The sequence below is a fragment of the Rousettus aegyptiacus genome, unplaced genomic scaffold (assembly GCF_014176215.1).
Source record: "Rousettus aegyptiacus isolate mRouAeg1 unplaced genomic scaffold, mRouAeg1.p scaffold_m13_p_6, whole genome shotgun sequence".
NCBI classification, from domain to species: Eukaryota; Metazoa; Chordata; class Mammalia; order Chiroptera; family Pteropodidae; genus Rousettus; species Rousettus aegyptiacus.
Window position 1 is genome coordinate 88793996 of NW_023416309.1, and position 18863 is coordinate 88812858.

Below are 18863 nucleotides of genomic sequence, written 5' to 3' on the forward strand. Positions count from 1 at the left end.
TGACCTCTATCCCCCTCCCTCCAAAAAAAATATTCCCCTGGGCCCATTTGCTGTTGCTTTTTGTTCGAATGCCCCAATCCTAGCCATGGGCAACAACTGATCTACTCTCCATATAAATTTGTCTTGTCTAGACATTTCATATAAAATGGAATCATATAGTAAATAGTGTTTTGTGTCTGATTTCTTTCACATAGCATAATGTTTTTGAGTTTCACACCGCCACCTTTATCATTATTTATTTTTATTGTTAAATAGTATTTTGTTACATATGGATATACCACATTTTCTCTATACATCCTTCTCTTGATACCTGGGTTATTTGTAGTTTTGTGCTATTATGCATATTGCTGTTTTGGGCATTTGCATATATGTCATTGTGTAGGTATATGTTTTCATTTTTCTTGGGTAAACACATAATGAGTAGAATGGCTCAGTCATCTGGTGTATGTTTAACTTTTTTAAAAAACTGCTGGAGTGAAGGAATGGGTAAAAAGAGTGAAGAGGAATAAGGAACAAACCTCCAGTTATTAAAAAAAATAAGCCATGGGGATATAATATTCAGTATAGGGAAATTAGTCGATATTATCATAACTTTGTATAGTGACAGATGGTTACTAGACTTATTGTGGTGATCACATTATAAGAAATATAATTGTCAAATTACTATGTTGTACAACTGAACCTAATATAATATTGTTTGTCCACTATACTTTTAATTAAAAAAAGAAGTAACTAACAAACTTTTTCAAAGTGACTTTACAATTTTACATTCCCATCAGCAATGCACAAGGGTCTCAGTTTCTCTGTATTCTTGCCAGCATTTGGTATTGCCAGCTTCTTTGAAGTGTAGCCATTTTATTGTGTGTAGGTGTGGTTTTAATTTGCATTTTCTAAGTATTAATAATATTAGTATCTTTTCATGTCTTTATTGTTCATCCATATATCATCTTTGGTGAAATGTCTATTCAGATTATTTTTGTCCTAAGCTTTAGTTGGGTTGTCTTATTGAGTAGGACTCTTTTGCTCCATATCTCCAAATGCACTACATCATCTCTCTTCTCGTAGCTAAGCAATTTATGGACCTGGTGTAAAATGAAAATGAGAGCTCCTTGTAATAAAATGATTAAGAATTTCGAGATGTCAGTAGCAGAGTATTAAACCAAATGTGGAGCCCTTCTAAGCACAGGGCCCTTATCTTGACCCTGACCTTGACCCATCCTTTCAGCCAGATTTACAGGGTCCTCTATCCCCTTCCTTTTCTCTCCCAACTTACAGTTCTTTGTTTCATCTCTTTCTCAAACTGTCCTAGCACTATGGGTAGATTAATTTTTCTAGAACCTCTAATTCCTCTGCTCAGAAACCTTCAAAAGACTCCATTTGCTTAGCAACCAAAGCCTAAACTGAGAAGTCCTAGTATTTAGAGTCCCTTATCACACCCTGTTGTTCCTTTTTGAGCCTGTTCTCCATGAACAGGAATCCCCCACCCCCATGCCCCATCTCTAAGAGCAACATGGCTGTATCTAGGTAGGACACATTCCTCATGGCCTATGGTACCCATCTTTACATGACCAAGTCCTACCCCCCCCTTTTATTTTATTTCTTAATGTTTATTTTAATTATACATAAATTGGCTTCTTGATAAATAGCACCCATAAATACCCTCCTTCACATTCCTCTGAAATCTGTTTATTCTATATTTCTTTCCAGATCTTTTATCCTTCCTTTCATAAATACCATCACACTGTGTCTGCCCACTTGAGACCTGCCTCCAATATTGTCCCTTCCAGGGAGCCTGCTCTAATTCCCTGCTCTAATAATCTCTTATTTCTCTAGAGCAGCCAGGATTGGGAAGGAGCCATCCCTTGGCTTCTGCTTCTGCTTCAAGAAACCATCACAGGCTAGGAATTCTCATTTGAGATTAGGGGTAAGGAGAAAAGTCAGGGAAATTTTCAGATTTTTCACTTTAATCTGCCTTCTCTTCTTCATAGCCTCTGAGTTCTTTGACGGCAGGGATTGATTCTTACACACTTTCCACTCTTAAAGCTCCAACAATAGGAATGCAGTAAATGTATGAAATGGGTTAGTCTAAGCATTCTGAGGATTCACTCATCAAGTGGATTTTGGCTGGAGTCCACAATTACAGTGTGACACTGAAATTTACTTAACCTTTTTCTGCCTCAGTTTCTACATCTGTAAAGATAGAGATAACAATAGTTGGTACCTCATAGGGTAGTTATGAAGATTAAATTAGTTATTTTATGTAAAAGAGTCAGAACAGTGTCTGGCATATAGTATCATATATGTGGTACTATTAACATTGTTATTATTACTGTTAGAATGATTCACACTTGCAAGCTATGTGTATGATTTCCAACACTTAAGAAAGAAAAGTTTATAGTTTCTAGCTGTCTACAAAACAAAAACTGCAGGAGTTATCATATGCTAATAGGTTCTTTGTAGGCAGTGCTTTCTTTTTCAAAGCAAGAGGAAAGGCAGATTCCTAGAAAGGCAAAGCCTAGGAAGTGAGTTTGTGAGTCAGACATGTGATGCCTAGATGAAAAATTCCAGTTCAGACTGGGAAAGACAGCTTCTCCCACCCTCGTGTATTTCGGGATGTGGTTTGAGGAACTTTCAAAAGACTGCCAATGTTTGCAAGAGTTTCAGAGTGCTTGATTTAATTTTCTGTCAGCTATGGAGCTTTTTTAGGGAAAAGTTTACATTAGAACCATACCTAAAAAGTACTATGAACACGGGACTATGAAGACCACAGTTTCGAAAAATTCATACTTACCTGGCAGGGAAATACCATGATCACAAAGGTGGTTTTCCCAGGGCGAGGCTCACCCATTGCACTCCGAATGTGCTGGCCTCTGTCATTTCCCTAAATGTGGGAAGCTCGACTGCATAATTTGTGGCAGTGGGGGACTGCGTTCACGCTCTCCCCTGGCACTTTTGTGTTCTAAAAGAAGGCTCAATTGTGTTTAGCAGCAGTGTTGATTAAGTTTAAATTACTGCAAAGTTTTGGGTACTAGGGTTTTCACTTAGAGAAAATTTTGTTTGGGAACATCTTTGTGTTGTAGGTGGGGGCGGTTTCCTGGCTTACCCTGGAGAGTTGCTGAGTTGTTATTTGACCCATTTTTCAGACTGGTAGAGTTAAGCAGGAAAACTGGGCCACCTAATTTGTGGCAATGGAGTACTAACTTATTTACTTTCTCCTAATTTTGTCTATGATGAAAAAAGAAAGATTAAAGTTTATTTCTGACTGGTTTGTTGTCATTCTCTGGGGTCAATTTAAAATCTGGATTCTTGAGGGGGTTGAAATAACCAGGGTATGTTACCCTTTTAAACAGCTGTTTTTCTCTGCAGTGCATCCAATTTAGGGCTTTTGAACCCTGGTTTTAGGAAGCCACCATCTTCTGTTAATTCCTTATATTTCAGAGAGTTAACAGTAAATTGAACAAATTCAGCTCTTCTTTACCATATGGTGTTACACCTGAATTGGATCTGGGTATTTCTAAAGGCCCTAGCAGTGTCTTTGTCAAACAGTTACTGGCAACTGGAGTGTGTCTGCAGATGACATCTTTTTTATGCTGCTGATTATGTTTCCATTTTAGGGTATTGTATGTTCTGGTCCTTCCTAGTTCCCAAATCCAGCTATTCTGAGGATTTTCAGTGATCTCCACACTCATGCTCACCTGTCTTATAGAAGCAGTTCCTGCTGCTGCTTCTTAGAATGAATCCTTGTCCATCTGTACTTCCAGTCCCTTCCAGACCCTCAGCAATTCGAACAGGTTTACAGTATCTCCAGGGGCCTGGTTTTAAAAATATGATCTCAATTGGCTTTTAGGTTTAAATACCTGATAATTAAAAAATAGTCACCTGAGTACTATTTCTGGGACTCCGTTTAAAACTAAATCATGAGAAAGACAAAATACAGATATTTTATAACATACTCTGAAATTGTATCAGAGTAACATACTTTGTTTAAAAAGTCAAATAGTCCCTTTAGGTTTATAAATCGAGTTCTTTGCCCACCTCTTCCCATCCTCCACGTCTCCCTTAGAGGGAGATTCTAAAGCAACTAAAATTTAATTCTACTGACATTTCCAAACCTCCATGTTTCTAAACAAATGTGTGCAATAGTATCCTTTGAGACACCTATTTTTGACATTGTCTGTTTTCAGTAATGCCAATTGAGAATATAGCCCTCTTGTTAAACCACCATCTCTTCTCTGTTTTTCTTAATATAGTTTAAAAACCATTCGGTTAAATCAATATTGTGTTTATTCCTATGTAAACATTCACAACAAAGCATTGTCATTGAATGTCACTTAATTTTCTTTAATTTTGTGTTTCTTTTGGGTAGTTTTTTTTCTCCTCCATTTATCTTTTTTCACTTGGTTACTTTTACCCATTCCTAATTCTTCCTATATCTTTTAATAGTCTCTTGTTTTCTACAAGGTTAATTATATCAGGTAATCTTACTAGTTTGTTTGTTTATTTTCTTTTCCTGGAGATATTCTTTTTGAAGATATAGCAACTTCTATTTTTCTTGTACTTAAACTCATTTCTCTTTCAGCCTACTGTATAGGTATAATCATTAAAATGGATATCAAATTTACCTTCACAATTTTGAAGGTATCACTTTGACTTTGACCTGCCAGAAGCTATTGAGATGGCTTTCTGATTTCTGATCTTACATGTTACTGACATTTTTCTTCTCTCTCAGAAAGGTTGAAGATCATCTCTTTGTTTTCACTGTTTTTTAATTTCCTATTGATATGCCTTGGTGTTACAGCCATTCATTGTATGCTGTGCTCGATGAAGGCCCTTTCAACCAGGAAACCTTACATGTTGGAAAATCCTCTTGTATTATTTCATTGGTGATTTCCTCCTTGTAGATTAAAATTTTTCTAGAACTCTCCATATTTGGATATTAGAACTGCTACAGTGGTGCTCTAATTTTTAAAAAACCTATTTCCATCTGTTTATCTTTTTGCATAATCTATGTATTCAATTTTTTATTTCTATAATCGTATCATTAAGACTTCTCTTTTTTGTACTTAGTTTCTATTTTGTATAGCTTCTTGTACTTGTTTTTCAAATGTAAGAGCTTCTCATCTCTTTGAGGATTTTAGTAACAGTTTTTATTTTCTTTTTTAGTTTTCTTCCCTTTGCATAGTCTGTTTTTTCCAAATTGTCTTCTTTTGGTTGGTTGACTCTGGCACTTTCATGTTACAGACTTTTGTTAGATGTCTGGTCATCCTTAATGGTTCAGTGGACCTTGATTGTTTCTTCATATTAACAGGTAGGGTGCTAATTGGAAGCTCTGAGGGGCAAGGGGATGTGTGTGGCCTTCCTATTTCACTGCAAGGTGATCTGCTTAGGCCTTTGTAGACAAAGCCCATATCAGCATTTTGGGGACTTTTTTCTAGGGTGTTCACACTCCTCGGAGAAAACTTCCAGTATCCTGGAAGGTAAAGGCTTGATTGCAAGTGTGGGGGCTAAAAAAACCTAGTTTTCCTTCCATTGGGCTAATAATCAAATTAACAGAGACATATTAATAGGAGACAATGTCCAAAGTTTACTATTATAAGTGCATATTCGGAGTGCCGTAATGAGATCCTAAGAGGCATCAGCAGTTGAGGTTTATATGCCATCGTGGATGAAGGAGAAAGAGGGTAGTGATGGGATTTCGGAAGGGGGAAATAGCAATCTTTCTCTCATATTGAATTCAAATTAGGCTAACTTGAAAAATCCTATGGTGAATATGCTAAGATTCCCTTCCTGGCACAGGCCTTTCCATCAGAATCTCTTAGAAAAAGGAGAGGATCAAAGGTTCTGAGTCTTTTGTTTCTTAATAACCAGCTGAAAAGGCACATTTTGGGGATGGCAAAACTTTGGTCCCTTCACCAGTGTTCTGAAACACCCAATGGAGGATGAGAGGAAGGAGGTCTCCGCCTTCAGCCTTTGGATGCTGTGTACACTCCTTTTAAGCTTTCTTCTGAGCTTAGGGTCTTCTCCAGAGAGCTGTAGTTGCACCCTCCTGCGGTCTTTCCCATCACTCTAAATAGTGCCAGGGTAAAGCGGTTCTCGAGCAGCATGAGGGGGGAGAGACGTTTGGATATTTCTGAAACAGCTTTTCATCAATCTGGTTTCTAGTATTCCCATCTTTCACCTGGTTCTAGAGGTTCTGATACTGTTAAATCTGAGGTTTCTTGAGGAATCTGCAGTGTCAGCTGGGTTAGTTTTCAGCTTTCCCCAGAACCGGCTTAAGATTTGGGTGTCCCTGGTCTATGTAGTTCAGTCAGATATCATTTATAACTGTCAAAATTATGTTGCTGCTGTCCCCTTTGTTCTCACCGTCCTTGAGAGTTGTTGCCTTTTTAAAAATTTATTTACTGCAGTTTTCATAGGGTTTTGGGAGAGAGTTAGATTTATAGGTGATCGTCTCTGCCCAGAACCGAGAATTATTTACAGTAGTGAAAAATCGAACCAACCTACATGTCCAGCAATAGGAAATGATTACGAATATAGTCCATCCATAATATGATGGACCGTCATACAGAAATATAAAACTATACTTTCTGTTGGTTTTAATGAGAATGAAGTCAATTGATAAAATAATATATACAATAATTATATGTTGTGTTATATTGACTATTTTAAAAGAAACGAACAAGAAAAACTGCTCTGGCCGGTGGTCCCCATACAGGTTCAATATTCATATTGAGAAATGTTATTTCTGTTTGAGGCCCATCTACCCTAGCCACAGCATAATGTTTTTCTGCAACAATAGCCGGGTGTTCAGATTCTGTAAACCCAAGTGTCATTAAAACTTTAAAAAGGAGGGCAGTCGGAAGGGACAAAATGGCATAGTTGATAAAGGCTCTCTTCATCCCTCTGCTGACCAAATCAAAGTTGTGATGGAAACAAGGAGCAGCAGCAGCAAGGAAAAATCACCTGTGATCTAGATGAAGAAGCCATACAACTAGGGAGAAATACAAGAAATCACTCTGCAATGCCAGAAGGTAGGACAGAGCGAGGATGCGGGGCTGCCTGGTCTCAAGCAGCTGAGTGAGACGGAGGCTGTGGCAGCAGTAGACGCCTCTTAAAGGGGCCACATCCGCAAGTGGATTTTCGCGGTGACGAACCTGCTCGCCCTGAGCACCAGTGCTGATTCGGCTGTGTAGGGGGCACCAGAGACTTACAGGAAGACAATGTCAGAGTAAGGGCTTAGGTGAGACTCGCTTTGTACAGAAGTCCCAGCGGTATTCATTGTTCCCAGTTAAGCCCGGCCCCCACTCAGTGCGCGGACACAGTGCCACCATAGCCGTGCCGTCATCAAACTGGATAACAGAGGTCACTCCACACAGAGGATTCCCTGAAACCCCACCTCCCCCATCTGGCAGCCCTACCCAAGCCACATCCAGGTATATCCTCAGCGAGTCAGGTGCTCCTTGCTTAGCAGCGCCTAGATTCACACTGATGGCAGCTGGCCTCGGTTTCTGGTGTGGCCTTTTGAGGCAGCTATAAGCTCAGCATTTGTGGATTGCTTGCTGAATCTTAACAGGTGGCCCTGGAGAGGTAGAGGCTTAGGCTAAGTTTGGCCTGCTGAACGCCTCTCAGGACTGTGCCACTGGACATCTACTTCACAAATCCACACTAATAAGACCGGGAGACTTAGAAGCTTTGCTTAGTACATAGAAACAGACACGAAAAGGCAGCCAAAATGGGAAGACAAAGAAGCAGAAACCATATGAGGGAATAGAACAGAGATGCAGATACAGTGGAGTCAAATAATCTAACAGATGCAGAGTTCAAAACACTGGTTGTAAAGATGCTCAAAGATCTTTTAGGAAGTATAGATAAATTCAGTGAGAACTTCAACAAAGAGATGAAAAACATAAAAATGGAAATGGAAATTATAAAGGGGAACCAGTCTGAAATAAATCAATAAATAAATAATAAAAATTAGAAAAAGAGGGCAGTCTTCATAAGGTCAGGTGGACTACAGCATTCCATAAAGTGGCTAGTAAAGAGCCTAAAGTGGATAATTCATTTGAATTTTAAAAATGTAGATATGAACCAGTACTGTCAGAGTTATGGAATAAAACTGTTGATGCAGTGAAGATAGTCAAAGAGATCAAATGCCAAGCTAAATTTTCAATGAACAGGTTGAAGAAAAATAAAGAACTACAAGTTCAGGACATCAAGGAAGTCAAGCAAAACATTCTTCTTATCCAGGCCCCTCTTTCAGGCAAAGGAAAGCGACTAAAAGAGAGAATGATACAGAAATTACAACAGGATGTGGACATGGAAAATGTTTCTTAAAAATCTTAACAGTCTGCAACCATTTCTATAAGTTCATTTGAAAATCCTATTTCGAAAAAAAATCTTAGAGACTTAGAACTTCTCAAGTATTTATTTTTTATATAAGGAGACTCAAATGAAAGATGATTAAAATATATCTCTTCTACATTGCTATTTGCAGAACATCAGATATCACCGATAGGCATATTTATGTAAATCATGAAAATTATGTAGACACAGGTGAATTGTGGACATAAAATAGTCTTGCCACTTTGATAATGGCACTAGGAAGCATTTATGTAATAATGACAAAAATGACAAAAATTCACGGCCAGTGATATATAAAATCAAATTTTCTTTGTAGTTAAAAAAAAAGATCCTGCTGTAGAGGCCCACAGTCTAGCAGGTGAGATAACTATGAATGCCAGACAGAGAGAAAGCCAGGCAGTAATATAGGCACAGTCTAGACTGCGCTCAGGGTTACGCACAGGTGTTAATTGTGTCCCAAAACCTACTGGCAGAAAATAGACCAACCTCAGATACAACTTCCAAGTGACTTAACCAGGGTATTACTGCTGTCTTAGTACTTCAAGTGGTAGCTCTTTACCTCGTTTATAATCAGTTCTCTTGGCTCCATGGACAAGCAGTGATAAAGAAGTAACTTCAGGCTCTAGAGACTGAGAGGCAGGTGTTGGTCCATGACCTAATATAAAGAGCTTCACACACAAAAAATAGAGAAGCTACAGTATATGGAGACTTTCTCCGAGTCATGGTCAAATTGACTTGTACTATTAGAAATAGATATTTAACTTTGCCTGAGTATGGAAACACTCATTGTGCGTGCACTTTTTTTTTTTAATCCACACATCCCTCTTTTTAAACAACTATGTTAAGAACCTAAGCCTGACACATTTAAAATAGTCATTTCAGAAGGCAATGCATGGATTTCAGCCCTGCAGCCATTGCTCAGAGGTTAAGAAAACCTTTTTGGAAGTGCCTTCTTAGTTTAATACCCAGTTCATTCAACTCAGCCAACATACATATTGTGTACAAAGAAAGCTTCATGCTGGATCAGGGGAATACAGACACCCTTGGAACTCAGTCCTTGTCACAGTCAGGTCTGTCAGGGAGGGAAGGTGGGAAAAAAATTGTATGGCACAACAGATTATAATAGAAAGATATGGGAATCCTCAATTTTGTTACCATTGTCCCTTTGAAGGTAGTTTATACATATATTGGTAACAGCTTTATTGAGGTATAATTCACATATCATACAATTCACTCATTTAAAGGGCAGTTTGATTTCCAGGAAGAGCCAGAAGTTGCTTGGAGCCCACTCTTACAAATTATAAAGCTGTGGTGTTGCTATTGAAAGCAAAAAGACTAAGTGTTGTGGGTGCTTCCTGTAGAGAAATTCCACAATGTTGAGAGCAAAAGACACCTAAAAAGCTGGAAGGGAATAGCACTCATTGGGAAGGATAGATTATGGTACATTTGAACAGAAAACTAGCCTCTCTTTATAACTAGTCCCCTACCACTAGTCAGTTCCCTGCATGGGCCAGCTTTCTAGGGCCTTGTGAGCAGTGGCATCATCAGAGTAGTATAATTTATATATAAAGGTGTTCTACTTTTGTAGGACCCGAAACCTGCTCTTTCTTACCCTCACCGGGTGGCTTTCTGGAATGCAGTCACTGTGCTGTGTTTTATTGAGTTAGGTTCCTTTAGCTGAAGTGTGTGTGGGGGGCGGGGAGGGGGGAATAGCACTTTAAGGGCAGAGTGTGAGTTAAAGGGTGAGGACCAGGAGAAGCAGTGAAAAGGCCCAGCTAGTTCTCATTTCTAGCCATTACTTCGAATGCAGGGAGCAGTGTGATCTGTGTGGCAGGGAACTGCATTCTTATTTTTTCTCTGATATTTGCTTTTCCAAAGGCTGTATTTTCTTTCTCTTTTCTTTCTTTCTTTCTTTCTTTCTTTCTTCTTTCTTTCTTTCTTTCTTTCTTTCTTTCTTTCTTCTTTCTTTCTTTCTTTCTTTCTTTCTTTCTTCTTTCTTTCTTTCTTTCTTTCTTTCTTCTTTCTTTCTTCTTTCTTTCTTTTCTTTCTTTCTTTCCTTCCTTCCTTCCTTCCTTCCTTCCTTTCTTCCTTCCTTCCTTCCTTCCTTCCTTGCCTTTCTTCCTTCCTTCTTTCCTTTCTTTCAACAGTTTTGAGATATAGTTCATATATCGTACAATCCACTCACTTTAAGTGTACAATTCAATTCAATTTTCAGTATATCAGAATTTTGCAGTCATCACCACAATCAAATCTTTAGAGTGTAAGAGTTACCTTGAGGGCATGTTGAAAGCACATATACCCAGGTCTCATCCGCAGACATTCTGATTCAGTGAATGATTTTGATGCAGATGGTGATGGCTTTTACTTTGGGAAACACTGATGGGAGAGTTGATTGTACTTTTGAAACAAAGCAGCAGCAGCTAAGTTATTCTTACTCCTATATAAAGGATATATGGGTGCGATTGGATTATGGTTGTGGTTCTCGATTCTGTCAAACCCACAGTTCCCTAACAAATAATAATGTTCCTTTTACTATTCTGAGATTGTTCATGGAAAATCTAAGCTATATATACTTCTCCCGTGAATGATATGATGTCCTAACTGTAATATAAAGAAATAAAAAGTAAAATAATAAAGACTTTTAATATGTAAATTTTAGCATGACTACACAGGAAACAAAAACGTCTTCACAGATTTTCAAAACTACTCCTTGGTAGTGTTGTCAGTCACTGAGAACCACTGGTTTTGGTGGAGGTTTCACACAGCAGGGTAGAGGGAATTTAAAAGTTGTGTATAAATGGAATGCCAAGTAGTGTTACCAGTGCAAGAGTCCTTGCCCCTCTCATGATGGAAATCAAGAGAGTGAATGAAACAGTTTTGCACAGGAAGATTTATTAAAGCCAAAAGCTTGATGTGCACCAAGGGAGCACACTCTGGAGAATGGATGTGGCTTCCTGAGGTTTACAGGTACAGTGGTTTTGTGGGCTCTTGGAGATAGGGGACACCCCTTCCTCTTTATTTTTTCTCTCCCCAGTGTACCTACGGTGCTATTTCATGTGTATCATGTCTCATTAGCATGTTAAATCTCCACCTACGGGTGTGTTTTTTACTGTGATAATAAGGAAAAGTTAACTCTCTTTTAACTTATGCCTGTGAAGACTTTTTAGGACCTTTCCCTGGGGCTGCTTATCTCTCTCCAGCGATTGTGGTCCTTATCCATTCATTGTTTTTTATTGGCCACATGATGTGACTCAAGGTTGTTTCCCCCTGCTGAGGAAATGGCTATTGTTACAGTGTAAAGGGAGCACATGAGGTAGTTGAGGAGCTAGTGAGTAAATTTGCTCTAGAGTCCGAAGAATCAAGTGAACTGAGAGGTCATACTCCCCTCTCCAGCAATTAGTAGACTGGAGGCCAAGAGAAGTTTATCCTGGTTCAAAATAGGTAACATGCTGGGGAAATAGAACAGCAAGAAAACAGGGTTTTCCAAATATGTTATCTAGAGAAAAAGAGTCACAGATACAGAGCTCAGGAGAAAGAAAAAAATCATGGGGAAAAGGTAGGGATGGACCCTGTGTATTCTCTGAGGACATTTGTCCAGCTATAGAAGCTGGAAGGGGAAGAAGGGGTGTTTTTACAAGCAGTGGGCAAGAGACAAATCCTGAGCTGGGTGGGAGGTCTGACTTGATAGTTCTTCAGTCTGTACAAACTAAGGAACAGATCCAGAGGCTAGAAGCTTATCCAGAGCCATGCAGTGTGAACATTGAATTGCAGGCCAGATCTCTGATTCCAAATTCTCACTCTTTGCAATACACCCCGCTAGCATGTAGCCATGACATTCTAGATTGGATGCCCTGCCCTCCCCTCTTGAAAAAGGAGGAAATAGTGCCGGGCTGGTATAAAGCCTTGGTCTGCAGGGCCTGAAGCCGGCTCGGACTAAAACTGTTTCGGGTCGGTTTGCTCAAGGAAGCTCCACACAGGGAGATCCCGAAGACCTCTGGCTACTGTGAAAGTTGAGAGGGGGATGGGTTTTTGTCAGGAAAACAGCCTTGCAGACGTCACTTAAGTCGGGCGAGTGGGAGGAGGGACCGGTTTTCCGAAGCAGTCCGGAGGGTGAGCAGGGGGCAGCACCAGCGAGCGCTGGTACGCTCCGACCTGCCGCACCTCCCGTGACGTAAGCCGGGAGGTGGGGTATGTAGATTACAGACGCGGCAACTTGGAACAGCTTTTCCTGGGAAACTGTGTATGATGTTCTGCTGTTAGCAATACTAAGATATAATACGAAAATTTGAGTTTTTGGTCGCTATATGTAGATAGGGGCCAATTAGAGTCGTTTCAGGAGTAACCCGAACCTTAAAATGGAGTGCCTAGAAGTGGCTAGTTCCTGCGTCAGTTCCGCCTCATACTTACCTGGCAGGGGAGATACTATGATCACGAAGGTGGTTTCCCCAGGGCGAGGCTTACCCATTGCACTCCGGGTGTGCTGACCCCTGCGATTTCCCCAAATGTGGGAAACTCGACTGCATAATTTGTGGTAGTGGGGACTGCGTTCGCGCTCTCCCCTGGTTATAAGTGTCAAAAGCAGAAGTTGTTCGAGTGTTTCTTTTAAATGGGTAATATGAGATTGGGGTATCTTAAAGTACAAATTTTGTTTTAGGGGGCTTATTGCTATTTCATAAACAAGTGGGGTTAGGTAACTATTTTAAAGACGTTTTAGAAGATTTGTTTCATTAGGGTTGTAGTGTCCTTAGTTTCCTGTATAGGGTTTGAATTAATGTGCTTGAAAAGTCTAAGTGTATAGAGAACTTTAAAAACTTGATGTGAAAAAAAGATATTGCAACACTCATATTTTGGGAGGTAAGAAAGAAAGTTAATCAGCTTCAACTGTTTCTTTTTTGTGGCTTACTGAGGTTTTAAATGATGTTGCTTACATTATATTGGACAGCCTTATTTTTTAAGTGTAATAATTTAAAATACCCTCCAAAAATATAAAGCAAAGCTTTAAAAAAAAAAAAGTCATATGGACTATATATGACCTTGCTATAGAGATTATTTTGAGCTAAAAGCACTTGAAAAACAGTAGATGTAAGAGCTCATTTTGATCTCTTTTTCTTCCTGAAAGCAGGCGATAAAGCTCCCATGTGAAAGATATCTTCCCTATACCAGAGTGAAAGAAACATTCTCAGAGGAGAGTCAAAGCCAAGAGAATTCTGTACAAACAGAGCTTGTTAAAATAATTCTGATCTACCTTTAGCCTCATCATATATGTTATTTTTTCACAATTACCTCTCTTTGTTCAACCTAACATAAAAACATTTAGGTTTTGCTACTTCTTTGGGTCTTCATTTCCTTATAAGGGCTCCTGTCAGGTAAATTTATGTAAAATAAATGTGTATTCTTTTATCCTGTTAAATTGTCTCTGCCAGTTTTATTCTTAGGCCAAGCCAGAGACTCCAACAGGACAGAGGTAAAATTTTGCATCTACCAAAACTTTTTTTTTTTTTGCATCACCAAAGCCTTTGATACTATAGTGCAGACCCCTGGCCATGGACTGGTAGTAATCCATGGCTTGTTAGGAATCGGGGCCACAGAGCAGGAGGGGAGTGCTGGGCCAGCAAAGCTTCATCTGTATTTGCAGCCATTCCCCAGCTCTAGCATCACTGCTTCAGCTCCACCTCAGATCACCAGGCATTAGATTATCATAGGACCACGAATCCTACTGTGAACTGCGTGTGTGAGGGATCTAGGTTGCAAGCTCCTTATGAGAAGGTAATGCTTGATGATCTCAGGTGGAGCCGAGGCAGTGATGCCAGCATTGGGGTGTGGCTGAAAATACAAATTAACATTATCAGAGAGGTTTGACTGCACAGAGACCATAATAAATCAGTTGCTTACAGACTCATATCAAAACCCTATTCGGTGAGTGGCAAGTGAAAAATTAAGCTTCATCTGGTGGCAGGCTTTATAGTGGCAAGTGAGCTGATGTACTTCAGTTGTACAGCTGCATCTGGTGGCATCTAATTCTGCATTGTGAGTTGTATAATTAATTATATTTTACAATGTAATAATAGTAGAAATAAAGTGCACAATAAATGTAATGCACTTGAATCCTCGCAAAACCACCACCACCCTAGTCCGTGGAAAAATTGTCTTCCATGAAACTGGTCCCTGGTGCCAAAAAGTTAAGGACTGCTGCTAGTGCCTGCAAACAGTTGCTTTGCTGGGAGTGCCTAGCCAAAAGGGCAGAAAAGAAAACACAGTGAGTCATCTACTTTAATTGTCTCATAAGAAGGGAGGAAACAAAAGAGGGGAGGGCATTTGATCTGTTACCAAATCCAGGCCACATGCTGCTTCCCTTGCATGCTAAGAAATGCAGATTCGAATCCCGGTGAAGCGGGCTTTGGGTCCTCAGCTACACCTCGCACCTGTCCAGAAGTAGAGTGTCCCAGGTTAGGTGGAGGGGCTTAAGGCTGCTTGTTACACGCATTCTCTTCAGTCCTCATAGAAAACTTGTTGAAGTAGGCAGGCATATTACTCTTACTTTACAATTTTGGGAAATGGACTGAGAGAGACTTGAGGGTATGACCCAGGTAACTATTGTGTGTCCTTCCCCATGGACTGCACGGCTCCGCCTCTGAGACTGCTCTATAGCAAGGAATTTAGGTTCGTCCTAACAGATCCACCATAACAGATTCACGCCAGAACCTCTGAATATGCCCGGGAAGGTGAGGAATTGAAAAACCTCGCCAGCCAACACGATCGTCTTTTGGATCGTCACGAGGCCTGATTTAAAACGAATTTCTCTGCTTCAAGAAGAATGATGTAAGAGTCAAGAGGCGGGGATATGTAGATGAGGATTGTGGTGACTGCCGGTTGGAGTATATTCTTCACGGGGTAGAATTTCCTCTGGATAGTGGAAAGGACATACTCCGATCTCTGTCATATAAATAACTTTGCACTTTCTAACTGAAGGCTTAAAGAATTCGGAATATAATTGACCGTGACTAAACAGTTTGTTGAGAATGAGGGTGAGGTGCCAGGCAGAGCCAACAACTCATACTTACCTGGCAGGGGAGATACCATGATCATGAAGGTGGTTTTCCCAGGGCGAGGCTTACCCATTGCACTCCGGGTGTGCTGACCCCTGCGATTTCCCCAAATGTGGGAAACTCGACTGCATAATTTGTGGTAGTGGGGGACTGCGTTCGCGCTCTCCCCTGATGTTATTAGTTAAAAGTCAGAATTTTTTCTGTAGTGTTTTGTTGTTTGTTGTCTTTGTTTTACTGGTTTGGTTAATTTAACCAGTCTGAAGAGTTACGTGGTTTATGTGAAAGAGCCCCATAGTTTTAATTTTTACTCTAGGTATGTCATGGAGGGAAAACCGCTGAATTTTAACTAGTGAAACATGATTTTTATGTACAATTCACAGTGAGGATTACCGGTGATGGGTACTGGTGAAGATTTTTTGGAAAAATTGGAATCTGTGTGCACTGCTAGTGGGATATTTCATTAAGAAAGAAAAATGAAAAGGAAACAGTGTGGCAGTGCCTCAAAAAATTAAGTGTAGAATTTCCATATGATCCAGCACTCTTACTACTGGGTATGTACTCAGAATTACAAATAGGGGTTTGAAGAGGTAGTTATACACCACTCTTTATAGGCAGCATTATTCACAGTACCCAAAGGAGGAGTTAACCCTTGTTCATCAATGGATGAATGGATACACAAAGTGGGGTGTATATGTGTATCCATGCATACACAATGGAAAATTCTTCATCTTTTTTTTTTCTTACGAAGAATTGGTAGTTTAGTCTCACATTGCCCAATCTCACTCTGGCTTCTTTATATCCTTAGTTACTTCTGTTTAGCTAGTCTTCAGATAGTTCCCCAGGTTGATTATTCTATAATTTAGTTGCAATTTTAATGCAATTTTGGGAAGAGGCAAGCACAATGAATATATACAACCATCTTAACAAGAACCTGTAATCATTCATTCTTTAAAAGGAATGATATTCTGACATATGCTACAGTATGAATGAACCTTGAGGTCATAGTGATATAAGCCAATCACAAAAGGACGAATACTGTATGTTTCCACTTACATGAACTACCTAGAGTAGTCAGATTTTGAAAGACAAAGTAGAATGGTGGTTGCCAGGGCCTTGGAAGAGGAGAAAATAGGAATTAATATTTAATGGGAAGATGAAAAAGTTCTAGAGCTTGACAGTAGATGGTTGCACAACAGTGTATATACACTGAATGCCACTGAATTGAACACTTAAAAATGTTTAAAATGGTACATTTTATGTCATATCTATTTTACCACAATAAATAAATAAGCAGCAGCGTATGTATGACAGAGCTTGAAACTGCACATTGGATTTGTCCAGTTGTCAAAAGAGATTGGTGGCTTTTGCTAGCAGTCCAATGTCATGAATATGGGGAAGAATATCACATTAGGAGGCTCTCAGTGCAGGCGCCATCCCACTGAATGGAATAATGAAGTGGAGATAGTAACTATAGACTCCCTTTTCAAGAGGACACATGACATAACTTGCTATTTTTAGTGTATTAGTTTGCTAGGGCTGCCATAACAAAATATTACAAAATGAGTGGCTTAAACTACAGAAATGTGTTTTCTTTCTGTTCTGGAGGCTGAAATTCCAAGATTAAGGTGCCAACAGGGCTGGTTTCTTCTGAGGTTTCTCTCCTGGGCTTGCAGATGGCTACTCTCTTGCTGCCTATTCACATGTTTATTCCTCTGCACTCACTCCTGATGTTTCTTCCTTTAAGGAAACCAGTCATATTGGATTATGACCCCATTCTAACAGCCTCATTTTAACATAATCACCTCTTTAAAGACCTTGTCTCCAAATACAGTCACATTCTGAGGGATGGGGGCGGGGGGCGGGTAAGGGCTTCAACATATGAATGGGGGTATGGTTTAGCCCCAGTTAGCCATCCAAATCATAATAGAAATATGCCACTCTTTTTTATAACTGGAAATAAGAGGGAGGCAGAAACGAAGGTAGGAAATGACAACTTGCCATAAACTCTTCAGTTCATATTTCAACTAAACAATATTAGGTTACTAGGATGATGTTTATAGTCACTGATATGTAATTGACAAATACCAAAGGGAAAAAAGTTAAAACACCCGAGTTATTAGCACTTTCCACATTTTCTCAGTGGGTAAATTAAGAAGGTGTTACTTCTCAGTAACCTAAAAGCCTCCTGGCTGGTGAAGACCCATCAAATATGTCAGCCTTCATTTTTCCATTTACTTCACCTCATGTCACACCTTCTATATCTCTCTGTGTAGCATTTAGTTATGCCCTTGATTCTCATGCTTGCTGATTCATATGGATGCAGTTTCCTTCTCTTATCCACTGTCTGTGGAGCACCAACATGGTGCCATTTGCCTGCCCTGCTAAACTGAGCATTATGATGGCAGCGATCCAATTTTCGGTGTCTTACACGGTACCTGTCACATTTGAGACACATGGTAGGTATACCACCAACACTTGATTGTATGATGGTCATGTGTAGATGCCATATGTAGAAAGTTAAAATTTCTCTCTATGTTTCTTATCATGCACAGTAACAGCTAACAACTACAGAGAGCTCTCTTGGTGCCAGGTATGACCCTAAGCACTTTACACATATTAGCTCATTTAACCTCTCATCAACTCTGGTGATTATTATTCCCATTTACAGAGGAAGAAATTGAGGCCTGTGAAGCTTAAATAATTTCTCCAAGGTCACACAGTTAGCTAAGTAGACAGAGCCAGGACCAGAACTTCAGAGTCTGAACTGCAACCCCAACTCACTACATTATACTGTACAACAAACATGTTTGTTTCTAATTTTACATCTTAGTAGTCATCACTCTTTCAGTCCCAGGAATTAGTAATAAGTATATTCAGTTCTTCAATTTCAACAGTAACTGAAACTGAGGATAAATGTTAATCTTGTAGAATTTCACTAATTGTTCCCCTAATCCTGTTCATTATAAATGAAAGTGGATAAGAAGTGAAAGAAATGTGAAAGAATCTAAGTTGCTTGCTTACATTTATGACTCAGAATAAGCATGTTGCTTTCTTTTGTAACAGGATGTCTCGTGCTGTTCATCTTCCAGTCCCCTGTCCGGTTAAGCTTGGTTCCTTAAGAAATGACTCTTTGGAAGCTCAGCTTCATGATTATGTCAAACAAGGGAACTATGTGAAGGTGAAGAAGATCCTTAAGAAAGGTAGGCACTTTGTTAAAATAGTAAATGCAACTCGGTCTGCACTTCTGAATAGCGTTGGAAGGAAAACCAGATACATCTTGAAACTAGTTCTTAGAAAAATTGGAAGTTAAATTTAGAGATGAAATTCTCTACCAGTACGGTCATATCGTTCAATAGAGATCTTAAATTATTGTTTTGAGGCTGTTTTGTTCTGTGCTAGAAAACCATAAGTTCTTCCCACTGTTAGTTTCCTAAGGTTTCGCCTCAGGCCCCAGCC

General features: G+C 39.6%; 1 protein-coding gene, 3 non-coding genes and 1 pseudogene across 6 annotated transcripts in view; all 5 read left to right on the forward strand.

Annotated features, from left to right (window-relative positions):
- TEX14 (testis expressed 14, intercellular bridge forming factor) overlaps positions 1–18863 on the forward strand; it is a 90193-nt gene that overhangs the window by 9338 nt on the left and 61992 nt on the right. For all 3 annotated transcript variants that reach the window (XM_036222158.1, XM_016123075.2, XM_016123077.2), the window contains exon 2: positions 18471–18607. In XM_036222158.1, coding sequence (XP_036078051.1) covers positions 18471–18607 — 137 coding nt within the window. The remainder of the gene's footprint in view (positions 1–18470; positions 18608–18863) is intronic.
- On the forward strand, positions 1511–8334 carry LOC107499149 (annotated as a pseudogene).
- On the forward strand, positions 2784–2946 carry LOC118604355. The gene has a single exon (XR_004951685.1). It is a non-coding gene; the product is annotated as a U1 spliceosomal RNA (small nuclear RNA).
- On the forward strand, positions 12761–12922 carry LOC118604354. Its single transcript, XR_004951684.1, has one exon. It is a non-coding gene; the product is annotated as a U1 spliceosomal RNA (small nuclear RNA).
- Positions 15415–15578, forward strand: LOC118604352. Its single transcript, XR_004951682.1, has one exon. It is a non-coding gene; the product is annotated as a U1 spliceosomal RNA (small nuclear RNA).